Below are 19,936 nucleotides of genomic sequence, written 5' to 3'. Positions count from 1 at the left end.
CTGAATCATGCCCATAGCCTTGAGATGTTTTGAAATGGCTTGCTGTGTCACTCCCACCAATCGTGCTAGAGTTTGACGCGAGTCTTCACTCAGCAATGTTTCCAATTCTGCATCTTCAAAAACATTCTCTCTTCCACCACTATTCTTGAAGCACTGAAACCACTCACGATATGTTCTTTCACTAATAGCGATCTTACCATAAGTACTTAAGAGCATTCGATGAGACTCATCCATATTGAAACAAAACAGTAACACCTCTAGCAAATTATGAGAATTAGGCTCGTAAACTGACATTTTCAATCAAAAGCAACTTCATGATGCAGGCACAAATTGACTAATGTGTGAATGAGGATATGTTGTCCGAGGTCCAAGGTAACTGACCAACGTCTGCGATTTGTTTCTTTTGACCGCTACTTACTGTTGTCGCCACATATCGGCAAAAGGTGGAAACAAAGTTCTGCAACTTGTATTTATTGTCACAGTGAGGAATAGTTGCGTACAGGATTTGAAAAAAATGAATAGTTGAAGCATTCTGTCAAGAAGGAACTTATCAAACACAAAGCTTTACACAAAATCAAATTCATGATGCCTATGCTGTAAACAGTTTGCAGACAGAAGTGGGCAATTAAGCAGGCAGGGTACTTGCATTTTGCTGAAAGAACACAGTAAAATTCAGTATCTGCATCTACATGGATACTCTGCAAAAAACATTTAAGTGCCTGGCAGAGGGTTCAGCGAACCACCTTTAGAATTCTCTATTATTCCAATCTCATATAGCGCGTGGAAAGAACGGAACACCCTCAGTGTCAACAAAATATTTTTGCATTCGGAAGAGAAAGTTGGTGATTGGAATTTCGTGAGATGATTCCACCACAATGGAAAACACCTTTGTTTTAATGATGTCCACCCCAAATCCTGTATCATTTCAGGGACACTCTCTCCCCTATTTTGCGATAATACAAAACGTGTTGCCCTTCTTCGAACTTTTTCGATGTACTCCGTCAGTCCTATCTGGTAAGGGTCCCACACCATACAGCAGTATTATAAAAGAGGACGGACAAGAAGGCCTATAGTGCAGGCAGTCTCCTTAGTAGATCTGTTACATTGTCGAAGTGTCCTGCCAATAAAATGCAGTCTTAACAAAACTTATTTTAGATATTCCAAAATATTAAGAGTAAGCTGTTTTTTTTTATCAATGGAATTGAAAAAATTAATGTATTTACGATAAATTTAAATAAATTGTCACATTTATAATTTCAGTTACTCTACCGATGTGTGCAGGCAGTGAATTTAAGTCACGATAATGCACATGCTCAAATGGATGTCAAGCTGCGAAGTCTTATCTGTTTGGGTCTCAATGAACAGGTTTTGCATCTCTGGCTAGAAGTTCTTTGTTCATGTGTGGAAGTAGTTCAGAAGTGGTAAGTTAAATGTATTACTAATATTATTATTGTAGTTGTTTAAATGTTTTATTGCATGTCAAATATTGTGTGCCCCGGATATAACATTTGAAGATGTCACTGAAAATTTGAAGTATTTCAGTAGAGCTCCTTCTCATCAACTTTGGTTGATGATATTGATTTATTGTTATTCATTTGTTACTGTTTAATGTTGTGCAGTTTCTCTGACAATTAGAGCCTGAGCATTTGCTCAGTTTAGACAGTGGCTGGAACAGCATCAACTAGGGGTCCCTAGGACAAATAGTATCACCACCAATCGCACAGTATGTTTTCACCCTTCACATATTTTGTGATTAAATGAATAAATATATGTGCCACTGAACAAATTTATGGATATTCTATATTAGAAAACTTCTGCAGTTGCTGTATTAGGTACATTTTCTTAAATAGGCCTACCGATTATTTCTGTAAACCATCAAGCAAGATGGTGCAGTGATTGAGGTACTGACTCACATTAGTGAGTCGTGGAGTTTTCAATCTCTGTATCGCCATGATGAATTTAGCAGTGAGTACAGGAGGGAGTGTTTGGGCATCTGTATGGTTGTTTGTGTTGGACCACGTGTAGGGGTTGGACAAAAATATGGGTACACCATGAGAAATGCATGTTTGAACATAAGTGCAGATGCTAGCCAAGCCTGCAGTTTGCACTATCGTATTTGACCATGAATAGCACAGGTGCAGTGTTCTCAATATGTAGCAAGTGTCAGTCATGTTCAAGACATTGTTCTGTGTAGTTGTGTGTGCATTATGTCATAGCTATGTTAATTTGAACATGGGCAAATTGTTGGTGCTTGTATGGTGGGTGCTTCCGCAGCCAAGGGAGTCTAAGCTTTTGGTGTTTCGAGAGGCACCGTATCGAAAATTTATACTACATATAGGGAAAGCAGAAAAAACATCATCCCCTAACTTACAATGTGGATTAAAGCTTGTGTTGATTGATTGTGACTGGTGGTCACTGAAGTGGATTGTGATGAAAACTAAGAGGACAACAGCTGCAGAAGTCACTGGAAATGTATGTTACAACCAGAAATCCTGTCAGCACCAAACTAAAACAAAAGTAGCCTCACAAACAGGGAATTGCAGGGTGAGCAGAAATTCCAAAAGTACTAGTCAGTGGTGGAAATGCCTGTAACAGGAAAGGGTGTTCCTGAAACCATAAAACCTAGACTGTTGAGAAATGGAAGAAAGTCATATGTTTAGATGAGTCTTGTTTCACACTGTTTCCAACTTCTGGCCAAGTTTACGTCGCAAAAGTTAAGCATAACCGTGGTCCAGTGATGTTTTGGGTAGCCATATTGTGGTATTGGGCCCCATGGTTACTTCACAACATCATGTTACTGCCAAGGACTATGTGACTATTTGGCTGATTAGGTCCATCCCATGGTACAATATTTGTTTCCCAATGGTGACACTATCAGGGTCCTTGTTCACTCAGCTTGCAACGTCCAGGACTGGTTTTGTAAGCACGAGGATGAATTATTACATCTCTTGTGGCCAACAATGCCATCAGACCTCAATATTATTGAGTCTTTATGGTCTACTTTGGAGAGAAGCATGTGTGTTACTGCCCACCCATCATCGTTATGTGAAGTTGTCACTATTTTGCGGGAATAATTTAGTAAGATTCCCTTGAAAACCTCACAGGACCTATATCCATCCATTCCAAGGTCACTGGAAGCTGTTTCAAATGCAAGTGAGTTCCCTACATTGTATTAGGCAAGGTAATGTGTCATATTTGTGGTGTTTTCATATTTTTGTCCAATCCCTGTACTTAAGTGATATAAAGAATGATAGCTTGAAAGCTAATAAAACCTCTGTGCTGCTATTAAATGTCTGCATAACACATCAAGTAGCTGGAAGTGAGTGCTTGACTTCCGTTATTTATATGTACTGCAGAGGTCTGTATCCTTTTTTAAGTTTGTTGTGAACTTTGTGTTAGAGTTGGTGTGTGAATATAATAAAATGTGTCAATAAATTTTCAGGTATCATCCTTGGAGTTTCATCTACAGTCCTGGATGGGTGCAGATCAAATGTGAATTGCGTGTTCTTTCACAGTTTGCATTTAATTTAAATCCTGATTGGGAAATTCCAGCCAAAAAAGAACAATCTCAACCTCTTAAAGATGGTGTACGTGATATGTTAGTGAAACATCATTTGTTCAGTTGGGACCTCTAGGACACGGACTGTTTATTTAATTGGAACAGTTCCAGTTCAAAATGTTAAAACTTTAGGTGATTCTGTACAGGGACTCAGTACAATCGAGTGATTACTTTTTGTTTCAGAAAGATGAGTGAGTGTGCTTGTCGAATATGAGAGAACTGTAAAAGAAAGATTTTAACATTGTATTGTTACATATTTATTGAAAGTTGTTCAAAATAGAATTCAAAATGTTACCCTTAGTTAAAAATAAGTTTTACCATATTTAAAGTGAAAAATTAATTACAGTATTGCAATTGAAGAAGCGATTTCAGTAGTTTTGTGGAGAAAATTAAGGGAGAAATGAGTTAACCAGGAAAGTACAGAATGGTCTAAAGAGGGTACTGAGGCAGCTCTGAGTTGCTTACAAATCTTTCCATACAGACATATTGACTAATCAAATATAATTTTTGTGTTTAAAATATTAAATTAATCTAATTGACAGACAATCTGTATAAAAATATTGTCATTTAAAAGTTTGTGAAACAGTCTGTAATTGTTTGTTACAACTGTGTACTAATTGTATTTAATTTAGTCAAGGTTTTGTTGCTTATCTGGATCTGAAGAGATGACCATCACCTTTTTATAACTTATCCAGTAAAATACTGCTATCCAGTTCACTTTATTTTTAATCAATAAGATGTCATCTGCATGTTGTTGTGCTAAAATGACAAGTATTGGTGCTGTTGGGTTACTGCCAGTTTAATAAGTCAGAAGTGTGTTCAAAAAATGTATTAGGTGGTTCATTTGATTGGGCTGACAGTAATTTAGAGGTCAGTTTTAGGATTCTAACATTTTACCGTGAATTCGATCAGATTCTTTGGGTTTTCAAGCCAACTTCTTTGTTGTTAGCAGATTAAAGTTATTAGAAATCAAAATGTCGTGAATGGCTTTGATTTGTTACAAATTAAGAAAGATTTCCCTTTAGAATTACCACAATATTTATCACAAAAATGAACATACATGTTTCTTACTGATTTATAGTATTTATTCCTTAAAAAAATGAAAATTGTTACTGTAACACTGCTATGTGTACTGAATGACACCCTTGGAATTCAGTATCGTTAGCCTCAGTCCGCAATGAGTGGGAAAGCAGTGTGCTGACCCCATACCCCTCCATAATGCATCTAAATGACACCATATGGCAGAGGATGATACAGTGGCTGGCATGGTCATCAAGGCCTGATTGTAGCATTATTTTTTTATCTTAGAAAGCGTGTATTAAGTATTCAGCCACTAATGAACCCTCTGTCAGAAAAAAGTGAAATTGTATTTTTCTTAGATTTGATTCATTGCTGTGTGTAAAGAACAATTTCCAATGTACAAATCTGTTCCTTTCAATTTGATGCAGATACAGAAGTCCCTGTGAAGTTCCATTCACTGATGGAAAAATATATAACAACTACTACTCACCGAGAAACTGAACTGTTAGAAAGGATATAGTAAGAAGGCTCGAATAAATTCATTCCAGATGCAGTGCCATGTCATCTGCAAAATAAATAAAAATTTGTCTATTTTCTAAGTGTCTTGCCAGGTTTTCTCCTAAACATTGAGGAAGAAGACCTGTGCAAAATTGTTGAAATATCACTACTGTCTAACTGTCTTGCACAGTTTTCTTCCAAATGGTTAAGAAGACCTGTTGAGGTAGTTGAGGCGTCAACACATATTTTACTTAGTTTGTAGTATGATATTTCACTGTACACCAGATGACTGACACTGACTAGATTTCTTTCCATTTATATCCAGGGGAAGAAAGTATAGAGTTTAAGGAACTCTGTCAGCTGGTACACAAAATAATGAAGCTATCTGCTTGGTTATCAAACTGCCATCCTTACTCAGAGTTTTCATTATCATTTTGTGGAGTTTTAAGTTTTTTTGGAATATTATAGCATTCTAATCAACAGCAATTTCAGAATATCATAATTAAATTTTAAAGTCATTGTTTTTATTATCTTTTGGGGGACAATAAGAATGGGCCATGTAATTCTGTAGGATGTTAGTAATGTTATAATGATTATTGTAACTTTACTGTTGCACACACTGTATTGTTTTTCAAACAACCTCTGCAATTTTTGTATAAATGTAAATATTGGCACTGTTACTTGTCTGTAAGACTGAGTGTTGCTTTGGAATAATTAATGCCAACCAAATAAAGAAATGTAATTTTACTTAATAGAATGAAAGAAATCAGATACATTGCATTGTTTACTGTAATGTATTTCTACTGCTGAACAGCTTCTGAAATCCTAATTATGACAGGGTTCCACTTATCTGTGTGTGTGTTGCAAAACTGATTCATTGTTATTGTGATAAAGAATACTGTGAATGCTTTTATGTAAAATTATAGTGATACGACAGTGTCAAAAGTCTGCTGTGACTACAAGACATAGGACCAATACCTTCAGCTGCTAAACCAGAAATTCATTATTTTATTGTTGTTTTACTTTTAGTAGAGTCTATTAATTATTCAGTATTAAGAACTTTTCATTTTATGATATGCATTTGTATACAATTTTAGTGAATATTTATACTTTTAGTGAGTTCTATCTAACGAAGTTACGAAAGTACGTTACAAAGTTGCTTAGACCATTTATATCTGCTGATAATTTCCCATAGTAATCTTTTCAAGTAGAAAAGATTTTATAACTGAATTCATCTCGAAGTTTTTTTCATTTATTTGAACATATTTAGTATGAATGCCTTTCGTAGTTAATTAAACTGGAATTAAAATGAAATACCAGTTATATAAGGGCTTAATATTATTAAAAAAATTGCTTCTCCAAGATAATTGGGACAAGAAATAAATATTGTCAATGATGGTACTGCAGGGACTAAATGTAGGTATGGGACTTGCAAACTGTTCAGAAAATCACAGTGCAGAGCAGTGATTGCATTGTTGTTGTTGTGCTCTTCAGAAAAGACTTCCTAACACTTACATCTATACTCAATGTTAACAAATTTCTGTTCTTCAATAACGCTTTCTTTGCGATGGCCAGTCTTCATTTTATATCCTCTATATTTTGACCATCATCTGTTATCTTGCTGTCCAAATAGCAAAACTCATCTACTACTTTAAGTGTCTCATTTCCGAATCTAATTGTCTCAGGATCATCTGATAGTTATTCCTACTCTCTCTCTCTCTCTCTCTCTCTCTCTCTCTCTCTCTTTCTCTCTTTGCTCAATATACAGATTGAATATTGAATAACATCAGGGATAGGGTACAACCCTGTCTCACACCTCCACCTGGTTTCTGTACAAATTGTAAATAGCCTTTCTCTCCCTGTATTTTACCCATCACTTTTAGAGTTTTAAGGAGAGTATTCCACTCAACGTAGTCATAATCTTTCTGTAAGTCTACAGATACTATAAATGTAGGTTTGCCTTTCCTTAACCTATGTTCTGTGAGAAGTCTTAGGATCAGTACTGCCTTGCATGTTCCAACATTTCTACAGAATCCAAACTGATCTTCCCCAAGGTTGGCTTCTGCCAGTTTTACCATCCTTCTGTAAAGAATTCATGTTAGTATTTTGCAACCATGACTTGTCGAACTGACAGGTTGGTTATTTTCACATCAGTAAGCATTTATTTTCTTTGAAATTGGAATTATTATATCCTTCTTGAAGTGTGAGGGAGTTCACCTGTCTCATACATCTTGCTCACCAGATGTAAGAATTTAGACATGGCTGGCTCTCCCTAGGCTATCAGTAGTTCTAACAGAATGCTTTATACTCCTAGCGCCTTGTTTTCACTTAGGCCTTTAGTGCTCTGTCAAATTCTTCACACAGTATCATATCTCCAATCTCATCTTTATCTACGTCCTCTTCCATTTCCATGCTATTGTCCTCAAGTAATCTCCCTTGTACAGATCCTCTATATATTCCTTCCACATTTCTGCTTTCCCTTCTTTGCTTAGGAATGGTTTTCCATCTGAGCTCTTGGTATTTAACAGGTGGTTCTCTTTTCTCCAAAGGTCTCTTTAGTTTTCCTGTAGGTGGCGTCTGTCTTTCCTCTAGTACTTCTAAATCCTTACATTTGGCCCCTAGCCATTCCTGCTTAGCCATTTTGCACTTCCTGTCAATCTCATTTTTTAGATGTTTGTATTCCCTTTCGTCTGCTTCATTCACTGCATTTTTATATTTTCTCTTTTCATCAGTTAAATTTGACCTCTCCTTTGTTACCCAAGGATTTCTACTTGCCCTCGTCTTTTTGCCTTCTGCTGCCTTCACTATTTCCTCTCTCAAAGCTGCCCATTCTTCTTCTACTGTTTCCTTCCCCCTGTTCTTGTCAATTGTTCCCTAATGCTACTTCTGAAACTCTACAACCTCCGATTCTTTCAGTTTATCCAGGTCACTGCTCATAACCAATAAATTGTGGTCAGTGTCCACATCTGCCCCTGAATTGTTTTACAATTTAAAATCTGGGTCCAAAATCTCTGTCTTACTATTATGTAATCAATTTGAAACCTTTCAATGTATCGAAGTCTCTTCCATGTGTACACCCTTCTTTCATGATTCTTAAACCAGGCCTTAGCTATGGTTAAATTATGCTCTGTGCAAAATTCTAGCAGGTGACTTCCTCTTTCATTCCTTTCCCTCAGTCCGTATTCATGTACTCCCCCCCTCCTGCTACTGTTGAATTCCAGTCCCCGAGGACTGTTAAGTTTTTGTCTCCCTAACTATCTGAATAATCTTAATCTTTTTATCTCATAGTACATTTCTTCACTCTTCATCATCTACAGAGCTAGTTGATATATAAACATGCACTACTGTGGTGGGTGTGAGCTTTGTGCCTATCTTGGCTGTGATGATGTGTTCACTATGCTGTTCAAAGTAGCTTACCTGTTTTCCTACTTTTTTATTCCTTATTAAACACTCCTTCATTACCTCTATTTTTTTTTTTTTTTTTTTTTTTTTTTTTTTTTTTTTTTTTTTTTTTTTTCTATAACCCTGTATTCACCTGACTAGATGTCCTGTTCCTCATGCCACCAAACTTCACTACATTTAAATTGAACATATCCATTTCCCTTTTTAAATTTTCTAACATACTTACCCAAGTAAGGGATCTGGGATTCCACACTCCGATCCATAGAATGCCAGTTTTGTTTCTCCTGTTCCGAATAGGGGAGTATTTTACCTCCAGAATATTTTAACCATAGCATAGAGCTGCATGCCCTTGGGAAACATTATGGCTGTAGTTTCCCCCTGCTTTCAGCCATTTGCAGTACCATCACAGGAAGGTTGTTTTGGTTGGATGTTAAAAGACCAGGTCAATTAATCATTCAGAGTGTTGTCCCTGCAAGTACTGAAAAGGCTGCTGCATCTCTTCAGGAACCACTTGTTTGGCCTCTCAACAGATACCCCTCCGTTATCGTTGTGCCACAGGTATGGCTACCTGTATCACTGATGCACACAATCCTTCCCACCAATGGCAAGGTCCATGGTTCATGAAGTGGTGATTGCATTATCTGTGTCAAACAGATGTGTTTATAACATTCTGGATCATCTAGTACAAAAATTAATGCTTAAGGTTATCCAGAAAGTTTAGTAGGCTTGTTTTGTACAATATTTTGTAATTGTTGTGTTGCGAAATGTTTTAAGTTATATGTATTTGTAACAGTCTGTCAAGTGTTTATAATATATACTCTGAAAATTGTGCTGCTAATTTACACTGCCTTCAATTGAATTACAAATTAAACTCTGAAATGTGTGATATTGTCATCACTAGCTCTGGAGCTTGAGCATGCTAGTCTTATATGTACAGGAAAAATAATAAAAAAGGAGAACATATCCATGGCCATTATTCTCTGAAACTTGATATACAGCTGATTGCAAGGGTATACTCAGCAAGGCAGAGTCAAGGAAGCTCAAAACCCCCTTCCCCAAAGAAAAAAAGAATCTTTGTAAACTGAACTTACATTTTTTCCTGCAAAACACACAGATTTATCATTCTGTATAGTTTGAAAAAGGCAGAAGATGTAATGAGTATTGATTAGTAGCATGTGTACCAGAGCCACGTGTGGCAAAATCTCAAAACTGTTTCGTTGTTCAAAGGAAAACACAAGTTAACCACCCACTCTTGCCCCGACCTTGAGTACACTCTTGCCTGGGCGACAGAAAAATACAAAAACCTGTTACACAACAGACAAGTTGTTTCAGAATAGCCACAAACAAAACAGTGGCCACTATGTCTAATTATAGATTACCCTGTTGTGAACTGCTGTTATTTTATGACTCATGAAGTATTAAATGATATAAAACAAAAAGTGTAAAACTTCATCAATTAGAACAATGTGTTGGAAAGTCCAAAATCTAATGATCGTGTACCAGGATTACAAATATTAAATAAGTGTTCACTAAATCACACTGAGTTATCCAAAATAATGCATTTGTTGTCCAAAATCAGCTGTATAAATAAGTGTTTATAAGGAAAGTTTATTGAGCTGGTAACACATGAAAGAAACTGTTTCATAATACGTGAGGAATAAGTCACTAATGATCGACACCATGAAAATGTCAAGAAGTAAAAAATGCTATTGTAAATACACTCCTAGACTGATGCATGAAGACCTAGCAGATTTGACAATGAACAGTGTTAACCCTTGTATCATTTGTGATTTAAATGGAAGAGTTGAAAGTGTAACTCAGATCATCATTTGTTGTACCGTGCATGAGTGAAATTTGTGTTGTAGTATGTGGAGGAAACCAAACTTCGAAAGTAACAGAGTAAATCTAATTACCAGATAACATGAGTTCCTACTGTAATGAAAGTCTTGTTTATAGAGGTGTTACACGGGTAACTTTGTAAATAAAAAGCATCCATTCCAAAAAATTGAGTCAACTTTATTAGACATATTTGTTTTCACTTGGTAATAGCACAGAATACATCTGAAAGCTAAAGATTTAATAACAATAAATGTACAGGTAGATTCTGAGCTGAATGAAGCAAAGTGATGAATCATACAGAATGTACAACCAACAAATTGAATAATATGTATTGGCCCTGAAATGATATGTAAAGTATTTTGTGATTAACTGCTCCCATTGCAATTTTCTAAATATTTGTTCTACTGTTTAATAACCTCTAAAATAGTGAATGTGAATTTGAAGATACAGAAAGAGAATGGATCATAGAAATGCTTACATTAAAAGTACCAATAAATATATTTTTGATTTACTAATCTTAGTAACAACTTGTATGTTCAATGAACATTATTCACAAATTGTACAAAAGTTGCAGCTTTAATTTGTAATTTTGTCCAGTGTTTGTTTTTAAATTTGAAGCATCTGATCTCAGATTTTCATAAGTACATATGTGATGTTTGTTAATGCAGCGTTTAATTAATTCCACATCTTGATGCTGCTATGTACAAAGGTTTAGAATATGTCTAATAATATTTTTTCTGATGTGATAACAGATTTCAAATAAAATTAATGCTTCTTGTACGTGTTGTTTAGCTTCTTTCCAGAAGAAATAGCAGAGCAGTGACTATATTCTAATAACCATGTGTGTGAGAATGTATGTACTATTGCTGGAAAAAGTGCTAGTGCTCAAAAGCTTGTGTGAGTGTTTTTCTGTTATGTGTTACAGTGCTCCACACATTGATCCGCTGTAGGTGAGTGGTTGTATTTCCCTTATTTTACTTATTGCTTCACCCAGGAATTTCCATTATTGTTATAAATTCCACAAAGAATAATTTGGCCTTATGTTGACATATTTTTGATTTGTAATACACTAGCCCCATAAACTTACCAGAATTGGTTTAATTTCATCTAAAGTCAACTAGTGTTCATTAATACTGTAGGTAGCAATGCTATAGTTTAATCTTCTGCTTCTATATAACTTAGTGTAAGTATTGTGTGACAGTACCATAAACTCCAACATACGTGGAATCATGCTCTTTGTTTAATACTGTCCCATTCTTCTACATTACGTGATTTTGAATTTGAATAAGACATGCATAAAGAGAGGAATAAGGAAACAAATAAACTGAACAGTTTGGCTGGGAAAGTACAGAAAGGACTATGGAGCTGGTGTGGTGCAGGAGGGTATTATGAGATGTGAAAAGGAGAAATGGTAAAGACAGGTGGAGTAAAAGGACTCATGGAGATTGAGGCCAAAAGCATTGTAGTTATGAAGGTTATCCTGCATCAAGCACTTACTGCATCCACAGTACAATAAAGCTGGAAGGGCAGATCTACATGCCACAGGTGTGAAGAAGCCATTGATATGTTTTCCATGATGTTTAGAAGTATAAACTAGTTGGCCATTGGCCACTGTTTGACAGAGGTCCTTCATTTGTGTGGACAGTCTGTCATAAAATGGTGTGTAGTCATTGGAGCAAAGCTGATAGACAATATCATGGCTTTCTCACTGAGTAAGAAATGTTAGTCGTAGGACTGCAGTTGGATTTGGTAGGAAGCTCTATGGAACAGTGTGACAGAAATGGCCTTGATTTCATAGTCTCGTCCTCGGTAGCACCAATCTCAATCACTTTGAAGCTGAGAGTTTAAATGAGTGTGGAATGATGTACATAGATGACATCAACACACACTTTTTATTCCTTTCAAACTTCCTCTATTAATTGTGGTGTGTTTTTTTTTTTTATTTTGCAGAAAATTATTAGTGCAGCTATTCAGAATCAGCACCCACAATTACATAAGCCACATTCCAGTGATGAAGCTTATTTTTCTATCACCAAAAAATCACACTTTCACATTTACATAATAATCATCACCATGTGCAACACTAATCCACTTTGATGACAATAACATTTCACTATACTCATTAATCACAGCACGCATTCATATAAACAAGGGAATTCACATTGCATAAAATGTGAAATTACTCAAGTCCTCAAACATTAATGTGAATGAGTCTTGTGGTTGCTGGTGTACAAAATGAACATATTTTTGGTGTAAGTCAATACTGAGAGTGCACTTGATATTGGCTTACTCATCAACACTCAGACTGCGAACTGATTACTTCACGACTGAGATAGTCTCATAAAGATTGGCTTGAGAACAAACTGTTGTTTTGCAGACTAAATAATGCTTTGAAATTTGGCTAGGTTGGAATTTACTGTTTCAGATGAACTATCAGAACTAATGTGATTCTGAATGACAGAAAGTGTCACTAGCAGAAATTTGGAAAAATACATGGAACTATTGTCTTTATGCAGTGTGAATTCCCTTGTTTATATGAATGTGTGCCATATTGCAAACTGGAGCAAATTATACAAAATTATTAATTAGTTAATCAGTTAATGCCATCTATCATTTTTTACAGAAAAATTAATGTAACAGAAGTATGTAGTCAAAGTTCGGACTCTTAACAGTGGTTTTGACAAAGTTTGCAGTGGAAAATGGGGCTTCTTTAGATCTTCAAGTTTCAATTATGAACTAACAATTATGTTTTATGTAATTTAAAATATGTTACTGGAAAATGAGAATGCTTAACTTTGAATCATGTAGGTCACTTTTCCCAGCTATCTTGATTAGCTCATAGGGTTTTGCATATAGTGACCCTTAATCGGGCAGGTAGGTTAGAAAATTTAAAAAGGGAAATGGATAGGTTGAAGTTAGATATAGTGGGAATTAGTGAAGTTCGGTGGCAGGAGGAACAAGACTTCTGGTCAGGTGACTACAGGGTTATAAACACAAAATCAAATAGGGGTAATGCAGGAGTAGGTTTAATAATGAATAGGAAAATAGGAATGCGGGTAAGCTACTACAAACAGCATAGTGAACGCATTATTGTGGCCAAGATAGATACGAAGCCCACACCTACTACAGTAGTACAAGTTTATATGCCAACTAGCTCTGCAGATGACGAAGAAATTGAAGAAATGTATGATGAAATAAAAGAAATTATTCAGATTGTGAAGGGAGACGAAAATTTAATAGTCATGGGTGATTGGAATTCGAGTGTAGGAAAAGGGAGAGAAGGAAACATAGTAGGTGAATATGGATTGGGGGACAGAAATGAAAGAGGAAGCCGCCTGGTAGAATTTTGCACAGAGCACAACATAATCATAACTAACACTTGGTTTAAGAATCATGAAAGAAGGTTGTATACATGGAAGAACCCTGGAGATACTAAAAGGTATCAGATAGATTATATAATGGTAAGACAGAGATTTAGGAACCAGGTTTTAAATTGTAAGACATTTCCAGGGGCAGATGTGGACTCTGACCACAATCTATTGGTTATGACCTGTAGATTAAAACTGAAGAAACTGCAAAAAGGTGGGAATTTAAGGAGATGGGACCTGGATAAACTAAAAGAACCAGAGGTTGTACAGAGATTCAGGGAGAGCATAAGGGAGCAATTGACAGGAATGGGGGAAATAAATACAGTAGAAGAAGAATGGGTAGCTTTGAGGGATGAAGTAGTGAAGGCAGCAGAGGATCAAGTAGGTAAAAAGACGAGGGCTAGTAGAAATCCTTGGGTAACAGAAGAAATATTGAATTTAATTGATGAAAGGAGAAAATATAAAAATGCAGTAAGTGAAACAGGCAAAAAGGAATACAAACGTCTCAAAAATGAGATCGACAGGAAGTGCAAAATGGCTAAGCAGGGATGGCTAGAGGACAAATGTAAGGATGTAGAGGCCTATCTCACTAGGGGTAAGATAGATACCGCCTACAGGAAAGTTAAAGAGACCTTTGGAGATAAGAGAACGACTTGTATGAATATCAAGAGCTCAGGTGGAAACCCAGTTCTAAGCAAAGAAGGGAAAGCAGAAAGGTGGAAGGAGTATATAGAGGGTCTATACAAGGGCAATGTACTTGAGGACAATATTATGGAAATGGAAGAGGATGTAGATGAAGATGAAATGGGAGATATGATACTGCGTGAAGAGTTTGACAGAGCACTGAAAGACCTGAGTCGAAACAAGGCCCCTGGAGTAGACAATATTCCATTGGAATTACTGACGGCCGTGGGAGAGCCAGTCCTGACAAAACTCTACCATCTGGTGAGCAAGATGTATGAAACAGGCGAAATACCCTCAGACTTCAAGAAGAATATAATAATTCCAATCCCAAAGAAAGCAGGTGTTGACAGATGTGAAAATTACCGAACTATCAGCTTAATAAGTCACAGCTGCAAAATACTAACACGAATTCTTTACAGACGAATGGAAAAACTAGTAGAAGCCAACCTCGGGGAAGATCAGTTTGGATTCCGTAGAAACACTGGAACACGTGAGGCAATACTGACCTTACGACTTACCTTAGAAGAAAGATTAAGGAAAGGCAAACCTACGTTTTTAGCATTTGTAGACTTAGAGAAAGCTTTTGACAATGTTGACTGGAATACTCTCTTTCAAATTCTAAAGGTGGCAGGGGTAAAATACAGGGAGCGAAAGGCTATTTACAATTTGTACAGAAACCAGATAGCAGTTATAAGAGTCGAGGGACATGAAAGGGAAGCAGTGGTTGGGAAAGGAGTAAGACAGGGTTGTAGCCTCTCCCCGATGTTGTTCAATCTGTATATTGAACAAGCAGTAAAGGAAACAAAAGAAAAATTCGGAGTAGGTATTAAAATTCATGGAGAAGAAATAAAAACTTTGAGGTTCGCCGATGACATTGTAATTCTGTCAGAGACAGCAAAGGACTTGGAAGAGCAGTTGAATGGAATGGACAGTGTCTTGAAAGGAGGATATAAGATGACCATCAACAAAAGCAAAACAAGGATAATGGAATGTAGTCTAATTAAGTCGGGTGATGCTGAGGGAATTAGATTAGGAAATGAGGCACTTAAAGTAGTAAAGGAGTTTTGCTATTTGGGGAGCAAAATAACTGATGATGGTCGAAGTAGAGAGGATATAAAATGTAGGCTGGCAATGGCAAGGAAAGCGTTTCTGAAGAAGAGAAATTTGTTAACATCCAGTATTGATTTAAGTGTCAGGAAGTCATTTCTGAAAGTATTCGTATGGAGTGTTGCCATGTATGGAAGTGAAACATGGACGATAAATAGTTTGGACAAGAAGAGAATAGAAGCTTTCGAAATGTGGTGCTACAGAAGGATGCTGAAGATTAGATGGGTAGATCACATAACTAATGAGGAAGTATTGAATAGGATTGGGGAGAAGAGAAGTTTGTGGCACAACTTGACCAGAAGAAGAGATCGGTTGGTAGGACATGTTCTGAGGCATCAAGGGATCACCAATTTAGTATTGGAGGGCAGCGTGGAGGGTAAAAATCGTAGAGGGAGACCAAGAGATGAATACACTAAGCAGATTCAGAAAGATGTAGGTTGCAGTAGGTACTGGGAGATGAAAAAGCTTGCACAGGATAGAGTAGCATGGAGAGCTGCATCAAACCAGTCTCAGGACTGAAGACCACAACAAACAACGACCTTTCAGTGTTACCTTTAATTAACTGTAACTTCTAGTTAACAGTGTCCTAATGAGAACTAATTACACAAATGAATCAGAACAGCTAAGAATAACCTAAATTACAAATTCTAGTGAAGTCTAGTCCGAATAAGAACTTGAGATTTTCATGTAGGTATTACATGCCAACAGGTAAATGTATTGAAAGTAAGACAAAATGAGGTAAAAAAGTGTTTTTGGTTATTTATGAAGAAAGAAAAACCTGAAATATGGGAAGAATCCACCTGCTGTCACAACAGGTCTTCCACGAGAATATGATCCATATGACTGAGATTGGGAGCAGGAATGTTCTGGAGAGGATAATGATATTTCAGAAATTTTGTGTGTGGTAGAGTAGCGCTTTGGGACAAGTAAGAAGAGTAGTGGAGAAAAAGTTCGTTTCACAGCATGACAAGAGAAGGCGAAGTCCTCATGGGGAACATAGAGTTGCTCCAGTACAGGATGGTGCCAATTGTGAATGACAAAGAAGGTCCTCTTTTGTGTTTGAAAAATGTTCAGTGTATTTGAGGACAATACAGGAGATGTGTTTCAAGCAATTTTAGGAGAATAATATTGTCTGAAAGCCCTGACAAGACAGTCAGCATACTCAGAGATGGATTTATTGTCACTGCATATATGCTCTACACTGGTATATGACCAGGTTGCATGAGAGGGACAGTCAGGTGTGGAATGAGTGTCAGTTGTCAGAATAGTGCTATAGTTGGTGACTAGTTAATACATGTGAAGAGAGATGGTTGTGGAGCTACCAGTGATGTGGATGTTGATGTGCAAGCAGAGCTGAGGATCACAAACATCCTACAGTGATGGTATCAACAAACTGATCTTTCATTAGGAGAAATGTGTTCATTGCCATGGTGACTGTTGAGAAACAAATATGTAGGCATGGAGGATAAAGATGTTGAATGTTAATAAAGTTTGTTTTATTTAAAAACCTTTTAGAGTTTTCACATAATATTTAGAAGTGTTGCTTTTCAGCACTCCCTCATATTTTCCCATTTTACTAGGTAGAAGGACGTAGTTTTTTAGTCAGCTGCGTGTTAAGAGAAGTAATGTTTAGCGAGACCAAGTCATTTTGTACATCGATGGAGAGTGAGCTAGCATTTGATGGTAAAAAACAAAGCCAGTGCTAAAGGGACTGAGATTGAAGAGAGCCAATGAAGAAATGGTTTTGTATCTGATGCAGGGCTGTAGGCTGTCAGTAAATGTGGTGAAGGTGCTAATCCACAAGGACATAGATCCTTTTCATTGGAGGTGCAGTAAGCAGCCATAATGCAGTGACCTAGGTAGCTGGACTTGTGGATATTGGAAAGCATATCCAAAATAGGATCTCAGAGGGGTAGGAGTAAGGAGGAAATAATAGAGAACAAGATTTACTGAGAGAAGAGGAAACAGCAGTAATCTTCGCACCAGATAACCATGCCATTTGTTGATTAGTATGGGAGAAAAAGACAAGTGCTTTATTGGGTATGGAGTAACTTTCAAATTTGGGTTGGGGGCAGAAAATGGAATGTGGTTCATTGTGATTCCATATTGGGAATGGTACACTCCTCTTTGACTGCAGTATCGGCTACCTCATTCCTATGGATACCCAAATGTCCCACTACCCCGCAGAATGAGATCTCCTTTCTTTGTCTTAGTAAGTCCAGGATGGTGTCGTGTATGTTCTGGACAGTTCATCTGCTGGGTACATACTCTGTTGAGCCAAAACATTATGACCACATGTTTAATAGCGTGTTGGTCAACTTTTCAAACACAGTACAGCAGCGATTTGTGGAGTGAGAATAGGGGTGTGAAAAAAAGTGCATTTAAAAGAAACACAGATGACAGCCACTGGATCAAGGATTTCTAAGGGAACTAATAAAATAACTGGGTTAGGTGAGAGAGAAATCTGAACTGGACAAAATGCTTAGAAATATTCATAAATGTCAAAGACATTACTAATGAGCAAAAGGATGGCTGAAAGATATTCTGGAATAAATTATGGAAACATTTTTAGACAAGTGAAGGAAAACAAAGGCAAGTGACAATGGTTGAGACATTGGGCACTCACTTGGGAAGAAAGTGGTTGAGGTTTACATTTTCCGTGGTTTTCCCATACTGCTTAGGACAAATGCTTGCACTCTGTCTCTGATAATCTCAAAATTGATGAGACTTCAAACCCCAACCTTCACCTTTGAGTGGGGGTGTACAGAACTGTGTCCTAACCGATAGCTTAGGGTGAGACTGTAAGAAGGGAGATGAACAGAATGGAACAATGGCAAATCGAAGAGCAGCATTATGATAACTCTCTAATTGTAGCAAGCAAGAAGAAAGTATTTGTTATGAAAGTGATATGTAACATAGTCTTACACAAAAATATTCAAAGAAAGGTACAGGGCCAGTATAGCTCTAGTGACTATCAGATCCCTTTACCATAATGTCCAGAAAACACACCAGTTTTTTTCTATGTGGAAAAGCGTGATAATTTAGAGTGGATCCCTTTTGATAGGACATACCACATTGTGTAATATTAGACCCAGAGAAATCTGTTTGCTGAAATCAACTCATTGCCCCCTAGCATCTTTCTCCTATTTTTCATAAGAATGTGTAATGGTCAAAACTCATAGTAACTGATTGTTGCATTGAGTCAGTGGAATTATTATTATACATTACCAAGCTGTGGAGTATTATATGAACTCTAAATTCTTTCTCACTGTTTATTATACTCTGATGAATAAATACAGTTGACAGTTGGAAGGACTAGTAGTAGACTGTCATGTTTTGCATTTAATTTGTGAAGGGTATATTAATGTAACACATCTGTGGCTGAGGAAAGAACTTGTGGTGTATTGTAATGACTAAAGTACTTCAGGAGGAGGTCTTGAGAATGACCACTGACTTGCTAAAATGGGTTTTATCACCACTTTGTCTTTCCATGATTGCAGTCCCTGTGCAACCTACTCCCATATAGCATAGGGACAGGCCTTGAATGAAAAAAAAAAACATTATTGCACATGGCCTTGAACAATAATGTGTGCCTCAAAACAATTAGCTCTTCCAGAATCGGGTTCAAACAGTTCATTGTACTTATTACACAAGGCAGAAATATTACTGCGAGAAACTGATTTGTAACACAATGTCTCATATGCACAGATTGAACAAGTGTAAACTAAAGATGTTTGCACTGCTTCTTGAACAGAGTACATGAAATGAAACACATTTTGTGATGTCACGAAAAGATGTTGGCTAACAGCACAAGCTAAATTCTGGTATTTCATGTCTGGCATATGCAGAAAAAACAGAATTTGGCTCCTGTAGCCCTGGGCTACCAAGCCTTTCATGTGTCTTTATTGCTGAGGGGAAGAGATGCACCTGTACCTAACTGAAACTGTATTGTAATGGGTGAGAAGTCTAGTCTTCTGTCTGTGGACTACAGCAGAAGTCTTCTGTAAAGTGGAAAAGTCCACCTGAGTGGGCACCGGTCGTATTTGTACAGACTCGACAACATGTACTTGCTGAGAGCTATGCTGTAGCCTCACGTTAGATTGACCTTGCTACTTGTAATACTATAAAGATATGGTCTGTGTATGACCTGGCTTACCACACTGGAAATATTTTGAATTACAATAAGGACAACCTTGTCTATCACCCCCAGAAAAACACTGAGGAGAGGATTTCCTTGCATTATTCTGAAGTACACCATGTGCACTACAAGACTGAAAAGATTTACCTTTACCTTTAGAGTTAATCTGAGCCATGTTTTTGTGCACTTTAAATTGAGTGTCCTGTGTACTGTTAACAAGAGAAATGATGGAGCTTCAAAAGCAACTTCTTTTGTGTCCACGATACTTTGAGATTCAACAACAGATAAACTGTTTGCAGATATGGGTCTGGTAGTTGTAGA

At 36.9% G+C, this 19,936-nt stretch overlaps 1 protein-coding gene and 1 long non-coding RNA gene across 2 annotated transcripts in view; one reads left to right on the top strand and one right to left on the bottom strand.

Annotated features, from left to right (window-relative positions):
• Positions 1 to 5,791, top strand: part of LOC126480830 (small G protein signaling modulator 3 homolog) — a 166,414-nt gene extending 160,623 nt beyond the window's left edge. Inside the window, exons 15-16 of the mRNA XM_050104174.1 lie at positions 1,261 to 1,421; positions 3,443 to 5,791. Of these exons, the coding sequence (XP_049960131.1) occupies positions 1,261 to 1,421; positions 3,443 to 3,635 (354 nt within the window). The 3' untranslated portion in view covers positions 3,636 to 5,791. The remainder of the gene's footprint in view (positions 1 to 1,260; positions 1,422 to 3,442) is intronic.
• Positions 1 to 19,936, bottom strand: part of LOC126480831 (uncharacterized) — a 64,904-nt gene that overhangs the window by 24,410 nt on the left and 20,558 nt on the right. The gene's annotated exons all lie outside the window — the stretch shown is intronic.

This window comes from Schistocerca serialis, chromosome 5, assembly GCF_023864345.2.
Source record: "Schistocerca serialis cubense isolate TAMUIC-IGC-003099 chromosome 5, iqSchSeri2.2, whole genome shotgun sequence".
Classification (NCBI taxonomy): domain Eukaryota; kingdom Metazoa; phylum Arthropoda; class Insecta; order Orthoptera; family Acrididae; genus Schistocerca; species Schistocerca serialis.
Note: the sequence above shows the minus strand (reverse complement) of the source record. Positions and strands in the feature narration are given on the sequence as shown.